At 28.0% G+C, this 19,673-nt stretch overlaps 1 protein-coding gene across 1 annotated transcript; it reads right to left on the reverse strand.

The window, feature by feature from the left end:
* Positions 1 to 10,078: 10,078 nt before the first annotated feature.
* On the reverse strand, positions 10,079 to 17,768 carry LOC132947115 (uncharacterized). Its single transcript, XM_061017313.1, has 17 exons — positions 17,578 to 17,768; positions 17,362 to 17,519; positions 17,049 to 17,304; positions 16,871 to 16,969; positions 16,685 to 16,793; positions 16,469 to 16,612; positions 16,243 to 16,400; positions 13,895 to 14,243; positions 13,663 to 13,797; positions 12,979 to 13,088; positions 12,794 to 12,862; positions 12,424 to 12,492; positions 11,869 to 11,937; positions 11,684 to 11,752; positions 11,500 to 11,568; positions 10,477 to 10,542; positions 10,079 to 10,216 (listed from the first exon to the last, which is right to left on the reverse strand). Exons 11-17 carry the CDS (start codon positions 12,852 to 12,854, stop codon positions 10,122 to 10,124), a joined length of 498 nt encoding a protein of 165 aa, XP_060873296.1. The 5' UTR covers positions 12,855 to 12,862; positions 12,979 to 13,088; positions 13,663 to 13,797; positions 13,895 to 14,243; positions 16,243 to 16,400; positions 16,469 to 16,612; positions 16,685 to 16,793; positions 16,871 to 16,969; positions 17,049 to 17,304; positions 17,362 to 17,519; positions 17,578 to 17,768; the 3' UTR covers positions 10,079 to 10,121.
* Between the last annotated feature and the right edge of the window lie 1,905 nt (positions 17,769 to 19,673).

The following is a 19,673-nucleotide window of genomic DNA, read 5'->3' on the forward strand; positions in this document are numbered from 1 at the left end:
CGAAAATAGGGTGTTTCCTAGCAACCAAACAATCAATGCTGTTGCCAGCTGTTGGGCCGTTGTTACCCTCGATGTAGTAGGTCGATGGGGTGCGGTCGTACTGGAATAATACGAGCAGAAACGTGAAAGCGAAAACTCGTCGTCAACGTATTGCACGCATAACAAAGAGCAAGAGCAAAAGCCACAACCGAGGGAGAAAAATAATTTAGCAAGGGTGGTTTTTGGTTTTATACAACCGGTCCCGACGCGTAAACCTGGAGCTGCATACTGATCATGGAGAACATTTTTAAAAATTCCGAAATTTCATATCCAGCAAGTTGTTGGTAGCCAATTCGAAAAATTATTCGAACGGCCGCGACAGATATTGTCTTTATTCTAGTTTCAAACATAGCTATTTGCGAATAATATACATAGTTAATTAATTTCCCTTGTCTAGATTGCTCACTTTCTGTATACTGATATTATTATTTTCGTAGATGGTAGACCAGAAAATGTTTGTATATTGTAATTCTAAACAAACGGTTCAACGGTTAAATATAAAATGTGATATATAGTCGTAATCAAGATTTTGTAATTGATACAGCACACTTTCTTAATCGGTGCGACAGATTAATAAGCCCTTCGTTATGACGTTGATGTGTTAAGTAAAAATGATGTACACGTATCATTCGCACAGTATACTCAGTTCCCTAATTTAACGGTTATCGACTGTCAAGTAGAATTATTTAGGTAAGTGCATGGTTGTGTCTGTATATGTACATTGTACAAGTGACTGCTCACATGGATAAATAATTTTATAAATTTTCTTCGACATTAAACATTCATATAATAATTCAATATATATATATTTTAATTATTATTCATACCTATTATATCTATATATTTTTTTTTATTTATATAGCATATTATATATATATATATAATCGACCGTGTCCTGACTGGCTGATAATCGTATATAGAACCTAAACTATGATAGCTAGATACCTGAAATATTGACAATACTTCGTACTACCGACTACCGTGTAGTAGTACCCAATTTTTTCAAAATTCACATTTTAAAGAGGTTAGGTTAGAGCTAGGATTTTGAGATTCAGTTCCACGATGAAAATACCAAAAAAATAACTGTTTATAAATGGTTGCTATTATTTTACAGGTTATAATAGTATAGTGGAAATTGGTAGAAATGTATTCGTAATTGTTATGTATAAATAGTTGCCTTTAGTTACTCGGGCATATATGAGGTAAAAGTAAAAAGTATCCATAACATCGTCGCATTTATGGCCTCGTATGAAGAAATTATAGTTTAAAACAAATCCGAGTTTATTTGAAACATTTTTTAAGGGACAATATTATAAGTCCACGTTTCTATAGATATTATAGTATATAATATGAGCCTTTTAAATAAATTGTGGGATAGGTACGGCGAAACCACTATTCGTTGCACCCGTGCGCACGTCTATATTATTATATATAGTTTCGGATATTCGGTAAACAATGATATTATTAAAAATTTAAAAACATTATTTAATTAACTAATTCAAGATTACCGGAAACTTAAAATAATTTTAAGAGTTTCAACGATTTTCGAATATCGAATATTTCAATACAAGTAATACAACTCAATTTAAATCTCTATACGTCATGCCCATACACTGATCCAATTCTCTTGAGTTTATTTTATCTTATCATAGATAGTAATTTCGTCGGAAAATATTTAAATATTATTATATTGTATAAAATATATTGTTCCTTAATATGGCCTATCTATGTCATGGTCAACACGTGACACGCGTACAAATATAAAGAAGAAACATAATAATATTTAGTATGGTTTCAATAATCTCAAATAACATGTAAAGTAATATGGAATCAATCGCCACGATATAAAAAACTAGATAAAAAAATTGGTGCTCTATATTAATACGCTTTTATATTTAGACGGTGTTCGATTAGATGTTATATAGATTCGTTAACCTTCTTCTAACTTCTTTATAGACTACTGTCCACTAAGAATATTACGGAATAAAAATCCCGGGAAAAAAAATCCCCGATCCTAGGAAAAAAATCCCAAGACTACAATATTACTCACAACACCACATGGTTGAACAATTATTTTTTAAACGTTAATTTCATTAGTATTTAGTATCTATAATTACCAAAATTATTAATATTTAATTACAAATACGTATATTATATTATAATATTATACTATATTATATCATTCAAATATTTAATATATACATATAAATATATAATATTATAAATAATTTTCTAAAATTTAAACAACAACCCAGACAGCATTCTGTAATGATCATAATATTAAAATATTATTAAAATAACTTTATACTAATATTATTCGTGATTATGTTATAATAATATTTTCAAACAAAAAACTGCTGTCTGGGAATATTATAAATTGCATATTTTTGTTGTTAAGTTGAATTACACATAATATATTATCGTAATTTAAAACAAAATATTATTTATATTATCATTAATATTCTATTATCACTATATATAATTTTTTTAATTTTTTTATAATAATATAGTATAATATAATATAACATACGTATTTGTAATTATATATTAATAACGTGGTTATTATAGATACTAATCAACATTCAAAAAATATGTGTTTAATGATTTGCATGTGGTTGTGGGTAATATTGTAGTTTGGGGACTTTTATTCCGATTGCCGTCTACTAAGGGCCTATAAAAGTCAATAATGGATAAACGGATTTTATCATAATATATTATACGATGTAATAATCCTGTAATCTGTACAGTTGTGTTCGACATTGTCATGCAAAAGTTTTGTAATAATATAACTATTGTAATTTCAAAGATACAACTCGAAACAAAAATGTGTAGCGAGGAAAGTAAATTATAAGACGTGTTCGAATCGTCAATACTACGAGAAAAAATATTATTTTCAATGCTTCAGCTGCGACCGCGCCGCACAGCAGCTGCGACCGCGCCGTATAGCAGCTGCTCAAACACGCAGTGTAATGGGTCTTTTTGAGGGGTTCACGAGCGGAGTAGAGGTGTCCGCGGGGTATTATCACTATACCAATCGTTAAATTTTAACAATGACGCATTTCGGATGAGTGGTCTTGGGGTTATTGCTACAGTGTCGGCGTCTTTTGTGTCTTCTTCTAATACAATACATTGTGAGTGTACGTGCAGAGAGTGTACGTAGTGTGCGTGCGCGTGCGTGAGCTTGAGCACACGTGTATCGTATAGTCAATAACTTTAGTCGTATAGAATACGTGTTTGTTTGGAAACAGTGTGTGGCGTGTGTGAGAGAGGTATAGAGTGAGTGAGAGAGAGAGAGAGAGAGAGAGAGAGAGAGTGAGTGAGTGAGAGAGAAAGTACCAAGGGAAAGAATATTATTATATTTTCTTTACCAAGGTTATAGAGTGTCTTAAAGGTACAAGATTATATAGTGCTACATCCAAATACTGAAATAATTACATAAGAATAAAATGTATTAAACTAATCAGTTACTTACTACTTAATAATCTTAGATCACGACTTTTAAACTTAAACATGGAACATTTTTTTACATAGCTGTTTCTTAGGCATTGACTCGTGGAATCGCAGTTATATTTGGTATATTTTATACTTTTTCAGAAATATTCGTTAAAAACGGTAGAATGACGGGAGCAATTTCATCAATACGGTTTTTTAAATAATTTATTATATAATAGGATAAAATATTATCATATTATATTATAATGGTGTTCAAATAAATAACAATAGAGGATGCCTGTACGCCAACCCGTAGTTATATCTTGCATCTGCATCTAGCAAGAGAAAACATACTAAGTTACCTATATCTAATGTTCAGTAAACAGTAGTACAATTGTAGTTTAGTTAACGGTAATATTAGAGTGTATTTTAAAGGTACAACAGTAACTGTGTTCTTTAAGATCTAACTTCATCGTAACATATTTAGTTTCCATTATCGACGCTCATCATCTTTATCGTTTGTTGTAGCAATCTACGATTATTTCATAAACTGTAGTGAAAGTTGATCGAATTATTTCAAACTTCAAAAAAATATTTTGGAAGGCTCCTTTGAGAGTAAACATTTTTAAAGACCTATAACCTATAATAAATACGATTTATGACCCATGAATTGTATAAAACGTAATTATTTTAACCTTAAATTTTTAAAAATGTTAGGTCATTAAAAAGTAATTTTTGGTATTTCTGTGGTCATTTTTTAAGTCATTTGTTGATGTTTATAAATCATTTTAACATTTTTAATAAATAATAATAAATAAGTAATAACCATGTGCTGGCGTGACGTCCTTATAAATTTACTCTTATTCAATAATTAGTACAAGGAAATTGTAACTCCAGCTCTTGGAAAATAATGTTTAAATAATTAAAAATTAACAATTTGAAAACTCATAAGAACTTAATAAGTCGAGTAAGTTTCAGGAATCGTTTATCGAATGTAATAATTGGTTATTGAGAACAGATAAATTCCGATAACCATTCATTAGGTTATCAAATATAAGCGTCTGTTACACATAAATAATTTAGAACGGTTATTTAAGCAAATCTCGTAAAAACATAATAATTGGTCGATTTTGTTATGTTTGAATAATAAAAATAATGGAATAATATTTTAAACGTAATTAAAGAAAAGCGGGGAAGTGGATGTTGCTCTGCTATACAGTAGGTTACAAATGGGTCAATGTATAATGGATTGTATTAAACTTGAATTCAATGATATATAATTGTATAAGAAAAACGATTCTGAACGGAGTCTGGTTATTTTATATTTTTATTATTTATTATAGCCTATAAGTTGAATTAATTGTATAATATTATATTTTGGGTAAAAAAGCGTACAATTTAATGCAAGGCTCCTGATATATTGTTACAATAACAGTTAAAAATTATTAAAAATACATAGGCACAATTTTTTTTAGAAGCATTTAAAGTTCGAATTTTGACAAAATGTATCAAATTTAATTTTAATAATTATTTTGTAGTTAAAAATTAATAAAATGTTCAACTTTTATAGTTAAGGATTTAAAATTTAAAACAAGGTTCCACATAAAAAGGTAAATATATAAATGACCTTATTCACAATAATATCATAAAATATAATTAGTAAATAGTAAATAGGCTGTCCGACCGTTTTCGCTCAGAATCGTTTTTCTTATACACCGTCCATTAAAGTGACCAACTTGTAATCTACTGTACAGCAGAGCGACATCCACTTACCCACCTTTTTTACTTTGCATATGCAGTGAAAAAAATGAGTGTATCACGAAGTAAAAAATAGGGTGTCTTGTATGTTTTTTGAATACATTATTATTTATTCCTGAACATTCCCACGCTGCATTTGGTGGTAATCCTTTATTATAATCTTTATTATGACTAGTATTGAAAACTATGCATGTATGATATATTCAGTTAAACGCATCTCGTTTGTAATAATATTATAAGTTGTTTATAATAGTATTCATGACAGTACGACATAATACTACATTAACATACTATTTTAATATTATTCAAGAGGATAAAAAATTGAGAAGGATTTCTTGTTTTTTGGTACAAGTTCTGAGAACAAAATAATAATCTAATGGTGTGCCGTTGCCATGATGATGAGATAGTCGTTCCACAGATGAACGCACGCGGGCGTGTACTTCCCAAAAATCAATATTATATATTACGTAACGATAACAACCAAGATTACTTTCACCTCACACTGAGTTACACCGTAACTCGAAAGCGGTCCGAACCAAAATGTAGGGATGAATATATTAAATCAGACTTGTGAGATTTATTTTCCATACAAACGCTAGCTTTTTTTTATAATGCATATATATTTTTTAACTAGTTGTAAGTGTTGTTATGTATCACTCGAAAGGTCAAACACGCGTAGAACTCGTTTAAAAAAATAAAAATAATGACGCAACAGATACACGTTAATGATCTCATACAGTCATACCTAAAGGTTTTATAATAGATAATATTTTTAATCGTAATTATATACCTATTACCGTTGAATGTATTTACCTACAAAATATATTATACCTACTCAATGAATAATTATATTAGCAACTAACTAAATCTAACGTATTATTTCCACTGCATCACTAAAACTGGTTAATAAAGAAAGTCACCTTGACGGTATAATAAATGGGAATTTCGACCTACAACCTTTTAAGTTGTAATCTAATAACTATGCATTTAGAATATTTAAATTAAACTAAATTTGATTAAATTAATTCGTTAACATACATCGTGGAGAGGAAATGGAAGATATAAATATGCTTAAGAAAATAGTGATTATTTTTAATTAACACTATACTCTATACTCTATAGTCAATATAGTGTACAGCGTGTAGACTATTAATGATATTATAAAATATACTATAAGTCATACGTTATAACTTATAAGTGAATAATATACATAATACATATATACTATTACTTATTAGGTTACTACCTAACAGCTACTAGCAAAGCTGGGCAAGTTAACGATTTTTTTAACTCGTTAAGTTAAGTTATTTTTAAATAATGAAGTTAAGTGAAGTTAAAAGTTACTCGTATTTTTTTTCGTTAACTCGTTAAGTTGAGTTACCTATGAAAAAAAAGTAACTTACCTTAGAGTAAAGTTAAAATTTGTTTCATTTTGCAAAAATAAAAATTCCAGACACATAATATGGTTTATTAGATAGTTTTTCTTTACACTCCAGAAAATTACTGGGGAAATGTATATCCCCATATCATATTTCCCATATCATATTTGATACATCAAAGTAAAAATCCATTCAAAAATTTGCATTATTCTTCTAAATTATGAATGAATTGAAGAACCATATTTTACAGTAGATATAATAACAGTTAAAATGTCTACTGAGATAAATCAATAAATTGAGCTTGCTTGTAATCCCAAACTTAAACAAATGTTTATTGATATTTTTTTGGGAATGTTTTGGGCACACTTATGTACGGATTATTACGCAAAACTAGCAGCTAAAGTTTTTTTTCCTTTCATGACCTACAAAGTTAACACGAGTCGTGAAAATATTGTTACAAAAACAGTGGATCGCGAGTCAAAAAGGTTGAACACTCCTAGTCGAAACCATGGAAAGGATAAAAAATATTTTTATATTAAAAAATGTAAAATTCATTAGGTATTCATTAGGTCTTTGACAACAATTTAGATCCACTCCAAATTTTAATAAAAATTATTTTAGGCATTAAATTGTACCGTACCCCGCCCCCCTAATTCGAGCACTGCAGGCTATAGATTTACAAAAAATATTAAAAAATATCTATGATTGAAAAGGTGGATACCACTCTGCTGTACAGTAGGTCACAATCGGACCACTGTAATGAACGATATTAAATTTGAATTCAATGATAAAATATCATCGTATCGAAAAACGGTTCTGAGCTGGTCTGTCATAGAGCTGTTATATTACTATTTTTACCACTCAATTATTAATTTCACGTTTTATTTGATTATTACGATTAATCAAAAATTAATAATCAAACCAAAAATCGATTTTTTGTCGACAGATTAATCGATAACCGATTAATTGATTATTATAATGACTGATTAACCGATTAATTGATTTTTTTAAAATGGATAAATTGATTCCTTAAGTTCTACACAATTTTAAACAATATTTGCAGGATGACATATAGAATATGTCTACTTTTATATTATATAAATATAACATACTATTTATATTATTATTATTTGATTAATAGAAATTCAATTATTTGATTAATTGGAAATTCGATTAATTTATTAATCGAATTTCGATTATTTGGCAATTACTCGCATTTTATAAAAACAGTAAAATAATTGATGAAAAAAATAACCATTGTAATAATCGATTAATCGAAATAACCGAACAGCCCTAGTCTATCAGTTATAATAATGTTTTTGAATTACAACAAAATAACTAAGATCGTTATTCTTCGTTTAAATATTTAATTTCGTTCAAATTTCAACTTTAAATAGCAATAAAAAAAAAAAAACTATGTTTATAAATTTTTATATATGTATTAGATTTTTTGGTGACAGAATAAACTACTTATGAGAAAACTTGTATTACATTTTCAAAATTTTGAACTAATAAAAATGTTATTGAAAAAAAAACTAAAAATTAAAATATTTGAATGCCTACAAATAGTTCAAACGAGTCAAAATACACTATGAAAATGTTAAAATGTATAGAAAATGACAAAATAAACATTTGACAAATTAAGTATATACGGTTATTCGATTTTGTATTACAACAAAATAAGAAAATCCTTCGTTGAGAATTTAATAATTTACAAAGAAAACAAAAGGACAAATAAATTTGAACTTCAAACGCTCATAGAATTTAGTTTGACTTTCCAGCAAAAATGTTTAAATTGGTTACAAGTAGGAAAACTTATAAGAAATCTTGTTTTAAATTTTCAAATATAAGATATGGAAAATTTTTTATGAATTTCTAACGCAAAATAATTTGCAAATATTCATGATTTTGACTTCAGATGCTTCAGATGTTCATAAAAAATGATTGTGGATTTGTGCTAAATTGTTTTAAATTTACATTAGCAGCAAGTTATAAGAAACTCTTTATTAAATGTCAAAGTATTTTTATCAAGCGAAAAATTTTTTATCGACAATAAAAAAAAACTAATAAAAATCCAAATTTTCTTATGTCAAAATATTTTTAAAATGTAATGTTGTACAGAAAATGGTAATACAAACATTAAAACATTAGATGAAAAATTAAAATATTCACGGAACTGCCGTATTGGTTTCTAGTTGCACCAAAACTTGGTATTACATAAAAATCCTAGTTTTTTCTTAATTTTTTGTTTGGAATATTAATTATTTCTCAATGAAAATCAAGTGTTGAATAATATCTGTGTTTTACAATTAAATTGGTACCTATAAAAAGTCAGGGACTACTAAATGCATTTTTTTAATTCTTAAAATATTTCGATACTAAAATATATAATTTTATATAATATAAATCCATTAATGTGATATTAATTAAACAGATAAAACCAGTTTTTTATATCCAGATAGGTAACTATTAAACCATCTATTTTTTCAGGAAGAATTTAAAAATGCCCACTATTATTTGAAATATTAAGAAAATTTTGATTTTGATTTTTTTTAGTTACTGTCAATAAAAAAAATGTTCTCTCCGTCAAAACACAAATAATTGAGTGTAAATCTTCAATATTTTTTTTATGAGTGTCTGAAGTAAAAATGTTGACATATTTTTATCAAAATCACGAAAACTTGCAAATTATTTTGAGTTAGAAATTCAAACAAATTTTAGATTCTGAGCAATGACTACGACGTTATGTGTTTTTTTATTTTTTTTGTGTTGGTCTTGATCTTTTGGGGCAGTACAACTGCTTCGATTTTCTTTAAAAGTATCTTGTACCTCGGGAACGTAAATCTAGTTGGTACATTCGGGTGGTCAAAATTTAAAATTCCCAATAGTTTTAAAAAGCGCCGGGAAAAACAAAATAAAATTAAGGAAAAACTGGAATTTGTACCCCGTGTAGGTGCCACTGTTTATTTGTGTAGAAATTACAGCAAATAATGATTATAATAAACACAAATAAACCAAATAATTAAATCTTATTACATTTTAAATTAATAATGTCTATAATACATAATAATACTCAAGATCATTGTTTAGGAACTTTCTTTATTTTAATTGAGATAATAATAACAATAATGCCAAATTTTTATTTAAACAAAATAAAATCAGAATAAAAATATAAAATTACAAACGCGTTAATTTTTTACTTGTAAAAAGTAATTGGAATTTTGGTAAATTTTGCAAATAAATGACATAAGTGACTTAAAGTGACTCAATTTTAAAAAGGTAACTTACTATTATTAATAGTTTTGAACAAAAGGGACTGGACTCAGTAAAATACAAGGTGATATGTTCAACACACTTTACAAATCAAGACTATTCAATTTGGAACGATGTTGGAAATAGAATGTCTGTATATTATACTTGGTTATTTTAAGACAATTATTAACAAGATTCAAATCAATAATTATTAATTATGCAGATTATTGTATAAAGGTGCGATTCTGTCATTAAATCTACCTACTTCTGTGTATTGTAACAAGACTGTGTTGGATAAGCAGGATACAACATCAATTTGGCGTCCAAATGTTTTGAGTCCGTTATTAAAGAAAATGCTGAATAACACACGTTGTAATTAACAAGAGATCTTTAATGTCCTTAAATAAATATTATTACTAAATCAACAAAACAATCTTCTTTTCAGTTGATGATAGACCGTTCAGTCAACAACCGAAAGTATTAAGTCCAAAAGTTAATAAAATGTTATGCAACATTATGACAATTTTGGTGATTACTTAAAAATTAAATATAACTGTTTAAAACATTTTAAATTAATAACTAATAATAATTATTTTAACTTCAGATAAAAACTTACAGCAACCTGAAGATACTTCATGTAGTTTAATATCCAAGTCTTCAATTGGTTTAACAATAATTGACTCTGAAAATAATATCAACAATGATGAAGATCTTGGCGGTAAATTTAATTAACTCTACTCTAGTTAAATATTTAAAAAATTACTATTTGAACTAATTTGTTATTTTACATTTTAGTGTCCTATTTAGTCGATGAGAACACACAATATAGTGAATTAGTTCAACCTTCAAATTTTAAGGATGAAACAAGTAAATCATCTACTATTAAATACTTTTATGTTTTAGTATATGAAGCTTTATGCTTTTATTAGAATGATAACTTCTAGTTCTAGCTTAATACTCGCTTTCTACTGTAACCCAAAACTACCATTTTACCTAGTTTGCCCAGTTACCTATCCACTTGCCCGCCAAAGACTACACAATCATGTTTCCTGTTCCTGAAATTAATGATGAGTAACTTTACGCCGCGCATTACGCTTTATATAACTGATTTTTAAGCGAATTGTCTAAGCTTTATTAATTATTATATTTTATTTTATTTTTTACATCTATTTAATTCTCATTTCATATAACACTGACAAAATGTCTACATTGTCTCTGAAGTACTATTTATACACATTGATATTCATTCAATTAGTAATTTAGGTAAGTAACAACGATTATTTATTAACTAAAAATAATTAACTAGTTTATTTTATTTTGTATGCGTTTGAAAATTGTACACCAATATCATTTACATATCAATGAATCATGAGATAAACCTAACACAAACGGATAAATAGATCAAAATGTATATAAACACTGCATTTCTTATGACATAATAAATTAAATTGAAGACTCAACTTACTATGAAATATGAATACATTGTGTAATGGCTGTAACAGTTTTAATGATATTTTAATAAAGTACAATATTGTTTGATTTATAAATTTATTTAATTCTTAATTTTTATGTTCCTTTGAACGTGGTTAATAGGGCAGAAATTAACATAATAGCAAGTAAATGTAAAAAAAGGTGGTACCTTGTGTCACAGGAGATTTGATTGCAGCTGATGTTTGGTCTTCGTGTTTTTGTTCATCAATACTCTCTACTGTAATATAAAAATATTATGTAAAAATGTTGTCATAAATTTATTTGAAATAATGCAAGTGGTTAATAGGGCAGAAATTAATATAATAGCAAGTAAATGTAAAAAAAGGTGGTACCTTGGGTCACAGGAGATTTGACTGCAACTGATGTTTGGTCTTCGTGTTTTTGTTCATCCATACTCTCTACTGTAATATAAAAATATTATGTCAAAATATTGTCATAAATTTATTGGAAATAATGCAAGTGGTTAATAGGGCAGAAATTAATATGATAGCAAGTAAAATGTAAAAAAAGGTGGTACCTTGTAACACAGGATATTCGACTGCAACTGATGTTTGGTCTTCGTGTTTTTGTTCATCCATACTCTCTACTGTAATATAAAAATATCATGTCAAAATATTGTCATAAATTTATTGGAAATAATGCAAGTGGTTAAGAGGGCAGAAATTAACATGATAGCAAGTAAAATGTAAAAAAAGGTGGTACCTTGTAACACAAGATATTCGACTGCAACTGATGTTTGGTCTTCGTGTTTTTGTTCATCCATACTCTCTACTGTAATATAAAAATATTATGTCAAAATATTGTCATAAATTTATTGGAAATAATGCAAGTGGTTAATAGGGCAGAAATTAATATGATAGCAAGTAAAATGTAAAAAAAGGTGGTACCTTGTAACACAGGATATTCGACTGCAACTGATGTTTGGTCTTCGTGTTTTTGTTCATCCATACTCTCTACTGTAATATAAAAATATCATGTCAAAATATTGTCATAAATTTATTGGAAATAATGCAAGTGGTTAATAGGGCAGAAATTAACATGATAGCAAGTAAAATGTAAAAAAAGGTGGTACCTTGTAAAACAGGATATTCGACTGCAACTGATGTTTGGTCTTCGTGTTTTTGTTCATCCATACTCTCTACTGTAATATAAAAATATTATGTCAAAATATTGTCATAAATTTATTGGAAATAATGCAAGTGGTTAATAGGGCAGAAATTAATATGATAGCAAGTAAAATGTAAAAAAAGGTGGTACCTTGTAACACAGGATATTCGACTGCAACTGATGTTTGGTCTTCGTGTTTTTGTTCATCCATACTCTCTACTGTAATATAAAAATATTATGTCAAAATATTGTCATAAATTTATTGGAAATAATGCAAGTGGTTAATAGGGCAGAAATTAACATGATAGCAAGTAAAATGTAAAAAAAGGTGGTACCTTGTAACACAGGATATTCGACTGCAACTGATGTTTGGTCTTCGTGTTTTTGTTCATCCATACTCTCTACTGTAATATAAAAATATTATGTAAAAATGTTGTCATAAATTTATTTGAAATAATGCAAGTGGTTAATAGGGCAGAAATTAACATGATAGCAAGTAAAATGTAAAAAAAGGTGGTACCTTGTGTCACAGGAGATTCGACTGCAGTAGCTGATGTTTGGTCTTCGCGTTTTATTTTTTATATTGTTTTAGTAATATTTTGTATTAATCATTATGTCACGCATTTCTCACTGTACATATTTTTTAGTTAGTATAATCAATATTTTATGATAATTATATAATTATTTTTTCACAATTATCGATATGATTAAAATGTTTAAAACTTAAGACCCGTATAACCGTGTAGAACTGTATCAAATTATTGTAAAAACAATAAGCTAACCATCAAGTATTACTCTATGAAATAAATCTTGTTTTAGTAATCCAGTGTCCACAATCCATACAGCAATACATTTGATACAGGTAAATGGTAATGATGCATTGCACGTTTTATTATAAACTATGTATATATTTCTATATTTTCACACTAATAACACTATAATATTAAGTACCTAAAGGCTAATGGACTATTGGACCTAATTTAAAAATTAGAAAAAAGCTAAGTAGTTGTTCTTTTGTACTAATAAAATAGTTATCAGTGTCTAAAAAAGAAAAATTAAGGGGCTTATAATATAGGCAACCTACTATAATATTGAGCGTTACAGTGTCCCCTAGCAAATCTAAGAGCTTCCCGTATTCTAATCTATAGTATTTGCTTACATCCAGCCCTGCTTGTTTAATTAATATTAATAAAGTATATTAAACCTTTGATGAATACTGGTTCAAAAAATTCAAAATAATCAATTGCTGCAGAATTTTGTTTAAATACTTCCAACTTTTGATATGCAATATCTATCGAGGAACTATGAATTTCAATGCCATGGTTAACTCCATTAACACCTATAAAAAATAAGGAAAAATGTTGTCAGTCAATTTAAACTTTAAAAAGTATTATTGGATTTAGAATACAATGAAAACATATTGAGATAAAGCTTACCCAATAAAAGGCCGGCTAGAGTACTAAAATACCCTATTCCAGAACCAATGTTTAAAAACTTATGACCCTTGTGGAGATCCAAACATTATAAAACAGTAGCATAATCTCTTGGTGAAGATAAATGAACATCTCCCAATTGCCAGTCCGTGTCTTTATAGGCGTTTACTTTATTATCATTGATATAATACAATCCTTGGTTGACACTTGTAAACAATTTTTCCACATTAATTGAGTGTATATACTTTCTCTTAATTAATGCAATAATAAGCTCATCATTGCTGTTGTATGTGCGATTTGTACTTTCAAATTGACCCATCTTTATTGATTGTATATAATGTATTGTAATCAACTGCAAACCAAAAAACAAATCCATTTTGAAACTAAGAAGTGGAATGACGAAATTGATTGATATCAGAATTGTGCAAAATGAAGCTATTTATTATCTATTATTTTCAATTTCGTTAGGTATTACAAGTCAATACAAATAAATTTGATATTTAAAAGCATAATAAATAATTAACATAGGTAGGTACTATTATACATTTATTATATTGTGCACAGTGACTGCCTCGCCATGGCCGCTTGACCCCGAAAGCAGCCCCTTCGTTGTTTTAGTTTCTCAAAAATTTTTTTATTTGCTCCGCGTGAGCCTGGTATATATAGGTAGTAAGGACCCCGTAAAGTAATTATCAATATATTTAACCGCACGCAATATTTCTTTACAGGGTTCAGATACTTGCCTATTAAAGTGTGAGCCGATCACTATAATAGTACAAGTGTCAAGTAATAAGTAGGAAGAGGTTTTTTTTGGATTAATTTAGTTACTGCAATTTAAGTTACGTTACTTTTATATCTATTCTTAAAAACAATCAGACAAGGGCCCCTCTTATCTGACCCTGCAGCAATCATGAAAATGTAGCATACAAAAATATGTATTATATACAATACTATACATCTAATTATACCTAAATATATATTTATATTTTTATAAGTATAAAACAATGTAGAAAATAGGATTTTACTTTTGAAAGTTTTTCATGGTTTTGTTTTTGTGAATTAATAATAATAGATTATTATTTTGCATTTTCAAATATTTCAAAAATTTCATAGTTTATTATTAAGGGGTCTTTTTTTTTTTTTTTTATCAAAAACTACCGTTTCTAATTCTAACCATACGTGTCAACAATTATCACTATTTTCATTCTGAAAAAATATTTGGATTGTCCGTAATATATACAAGGTAACAATCGAGCGACATTTTTAATTTTTGTAATTTCAATTGCAATAAATATTGTAAAAAAATCAAAAGAATTTAGAATTTTCAACTTAAATATTTAATTAACTAATACAATTTTAAAAATGTGCCTCGATCGATCCCTTGTATATTTTGTGGAAAAAAAAGAACATTTTGTCAGAACGCAAGTCGAGGTAATCGTTGCAACGTATTGTTGGAATTAGAATTGAATGTTGGAGTGAAAAATAAAATTTTTTTCATGATCACAATATTTACTGAAATGTTGACCCGCATTGACGCCACACACACTAATAATCATTTACGACTAACACATAGATCTCGGGTGGCGACGGCGAGATTAGAAATTGCCTAAATGATTCTCTTTAAAACAATGCTATAGCAAAGCCCCTTAAACGAATGATTCTTCTCGTTACGCTTAGCGTTAAAATTATACAGTTATTTTTAAAGTATGCTTACCCTTTTTTTTTACTTAAATTGTACATATTGTATTCAAATTCTGATTTTCAGAATTTTTAAATACTTTAGATTTTAGATACTATTTAAGGATGATGTTGTTATTATACAAACTTCTGTTTTTCAAAAAGGAATTCTCTTTTTTAATTTTAATTAATCAGCAGATATTTTTTTTTTTGAGAACTTTGATGCATCTAAATCAAAATTTGAACTAGTAGTTTTTGAGTTATATAACTTTGTGTACTAAGAATAATACGTACATGGGAATTGGCTAAGTAGATTTGAAAATGTTAGTAGTTAGTACTAATTACTATTGATTTATCAAGATAATTTATTTGTTAAAATTATTAAGTAGGTAGGTATACTGAATAGTGAATACGTACGTACTACGTCAAATATTAGGTAGGTACTTATAGTTTTTTAGCGTAAAACCGTATTTAAGGATTATTATCCTTAGTATAAACATTTTAATAATTCAGCATTTCTCATTAGAATTTTGATTTACATACATCTACGTTTACAAGAACATCATCTGCTAATTAATTTGCAGTAAAAAAGGAAATTCTCATTTAAAAATAGAAGTTTGTATAGCCTCGTGACACTCTGTTAGTTAGGTAAAATACCAGAAACAATGAATTACCTTAAATTTGGTTAATTGATGAGTAGTTTCGTTAAGCAATAACTTGAGCAATAAATTCAGATTTCTTAAAGCAGTAACTTTTGTTTTTATTTGTCGACAATCTTTCAATAATTCTAATAGAACTTTTCATTCATGCATCGCTTCTAAATTTTTTTCAGCTATAAAAAATACATGCATAAAAAAGATAGAATTTATCTGATTCCATTGAATATTTGTAAATACTTACCAACCTTCAGAAGATGGTTATTCAGAAAAGAATTTCAAGTTCAACGATAAATCCATTTTAGCACCAGAAGATGTATCTTTAAATCTTTCTACAGTACCGTCAAACGACTTTTCAGGTTTTGAAATTTCTCCATCCATCTTACAGCTATACAAAAAAATATGAGAATATTTTAAACACAAATATGAGCAATACAACAGTCATCGTCCAAACACTCACGGCATGTCCGAAGGTGTCCTGCCAGCACGCAATATGTTTTCCTTATCAACGCTTGATAGCAACTTACTTTCATGTTGTGTAAAAACTTACTATTGCCTTTTATTGACACCTAATATATGAAAACACTAAAAGATTATTGAAATTTAATTTTGGTCAGCATCCATTTCAACGCCCGCTGAAGCTCACTTTATTTTATCGGTTTCCTCATTCGAAACAGTTGTTTTGCGACTTTGGATAAGTGAACGGGTATACAATACGTCTTGACTAACAAGCGAGGCACGGTGACTTTTAAAATTAAAAAAAGGTTAGATTAGTTTTAACCACGACTTAAGATAATAATTAATAAAGAATGGATACAACATACTTGAGGACGTATGAATCTTGAATCTTGAATCAGACCGTATTTAATCTTTAGTGAGGAGATTTGTTTAGATTTCAATTATGTGATAACTGAATATTCGTTATTTTAAATACTCATGAATTGCATGCAGTTACATCAAATTGTAGTCCATCAAATTCATAAAGTGGTAGGTAAAATACAAGACGTATTGACGCATTCGTCGTTAGAATTATGAAGTATTAACACAGATCATATACAATGTTCACATATAATCATTAATCTGTAGTATAAACTTTAAATTATAAATTGCTTTTAGTTTTTACCATAAGTAACTGACTTGTCGTAGTTTTTAATTTTAAATTTTATAAATTTTAGACATGAATATCGACATATTTAGCTGTGTCTGGCCAAACAATAAACTGTGGAGCCAAATTTGGCAAAGAATGAGTAACTCTTCTTACAGCTTTCAATGCAGAGGATCGGCTAACATAAAATCTTTCACAGACTTACCTATAAAATATTAATAGCAAATCATAATTAATATGTCTGTTACCTATACTTCTTTTCTATCGGTCACACAGACTGCCAGCTCTAACATTTCACGATCATTGTCACTTTCCTCAGACGAGGAGGAAAATATAATATTCCCAATATGCTGCATAGCAAGTACAAATAACTCGCGTTTATCCATTTCAAAATGTTGAAATGAATAAATTAAAAGTTAACACTTGGATAATTGACAGTATAATAATACATTACATTACAATATTATAATAGTTGGTTAAAAAGTTGTGAAATAAACGTAACTAATACAAAAACAAAAAGAATACAAATTGATATCCGGCTTACCGGCGTAATGATAACTGATAACGTCCTAACGCTTATTGATATCAATACAACTTGCGCTCACGCCAGGGATGTGCAAGGTTTTTATATTATAATCTAGACTATAATCTATAAACCACGAGGAATGGGGACCTGGCGTTGGGTCCTGTGATAAGAAATTATAATTGAAAATCTTAATCAAGAGTTCGATCACGGACTAATATTATATCTTGGTCCGTGGTTCGAAATCTAACCATCAATATTCGCGTTCGTCTAGAGGCCTGCCTGTGACATAGATAATATAATTCTTATATTATCTATGGCCTGTGAGCGCTCATAGGCCATTAGGCCATAGTATGACATGGAGATAAGATAAGATATCCGTGTGGTCTTAGCTGATCATATACAATGATTTAAGCACAGATATATATATATAGATATAGATGTATGTGGACTTAAGCGTGTAGTATTATCACATGATAACATGATGTAAGCAAATCGCCGCGAGTCACCGTATTACCACGTACACGAGGGTGATCTCTGCTAATATGAATCTATGAAAAAAAAGCCCCGGACAACATTCATTGGAAAAAAAAAGCCCAGTACCAACTAAATACATTCTCTTAGATTCTGAGCGAAGCGATGAATGTATTGATTTTACAATGATGTGTGTTTTTTTTTATTTTTTTTTTGTGTCCGTCATCACCTTTTAGGACAGTAAAAGTGCTTGGATTTTCTTCAACAGTAACTTTTCTGAAAGTGAATCTAGTTGGTACTTTGGGGGGTCAAAAGTAAACATTTTTATGAGCGTCTGAAATTTATATTTTTACAACATTTGATATTCACTTGATTTCTCATGTAACGATTTTCTTATTTTATTGTAATTAAAAAACGAATGACTGTAGATACTTGAAAATTTCACTGAATGTTTATATTAGCATTTTCTATATACCATAAAATTTATAAAATATTTTGACTCTTTTTGAGCTGTTTACGGACATTGTCAGTTTTCAATTTTTTTAGTTTTTTTTTCTATAAATATCAATAAAATTTTATTTGTTGGGTAAAAAAGCGTGAAAATTTAATATAAGGCTCCTGATATATCGTTCTAATAGCAGTTGAAAAATATTAAAAATACATAGGCACGATTTTTTTTTTATAAGCATTTAAAGTTCAAATTTTGACAACATTTATCAAATTTATAATTTATTAATTATTTTGTAGTTAAAAATGTATAAAATGTTTAACTTTTATGGCTAAGGATTGAAAATTTAAAACAAGGCTCCACGTAAATATCATCAAATATACTTGGTAATATCATAGGCTGACTGACTGTTTTCGCTCAGAATCGTTTTTCTTATACAATGATATTATATCATTGAATTCAAAATTAACACCATCCATTACACTGTAATGATTACAGTGACCCACTTGTTACAGTTACAACTTACTGTACAGCAGAGCGACATCCACTTACCCACCTTTTTCATTATGATTTACATAATGAAATATAATCATTATATTATGATCAATTATGTACCTAACACTTCTTTAATATAATATCTATAACCATAAAATATATAATATTCTAAAATACTAGTTTAGTAACAATTGTTTTTCATTAATTATTAAATTAATTATTATATTATTAGGTATGTATCTAATTTAATATTTATTATACTAGACAATACATTTATATTATTAAAAGGTAACCATAAAAAAATTACATCTAGTATATGACATTAAACAATAACTAATTATATCAGTTAAAAAATCATATAACATAAACCATAAATCATTTTATTATTATTACGAATCAGAGAC

This window comes from Metopolophium dirhodum, chromosome 6 (genome assembly GCF_019925205.1).
Source record: "Metopolophium dirhodum isolate CAU chromosome 6, ASM1992520v1, whole genome shotgun sequence".
Taxonomy (NCBI): Eukaryota; Metazoa; Arthropoda; class Insecta; order Hemiptera; family Aphididae; genus Metopolophium; species Metopolophium dirhodum.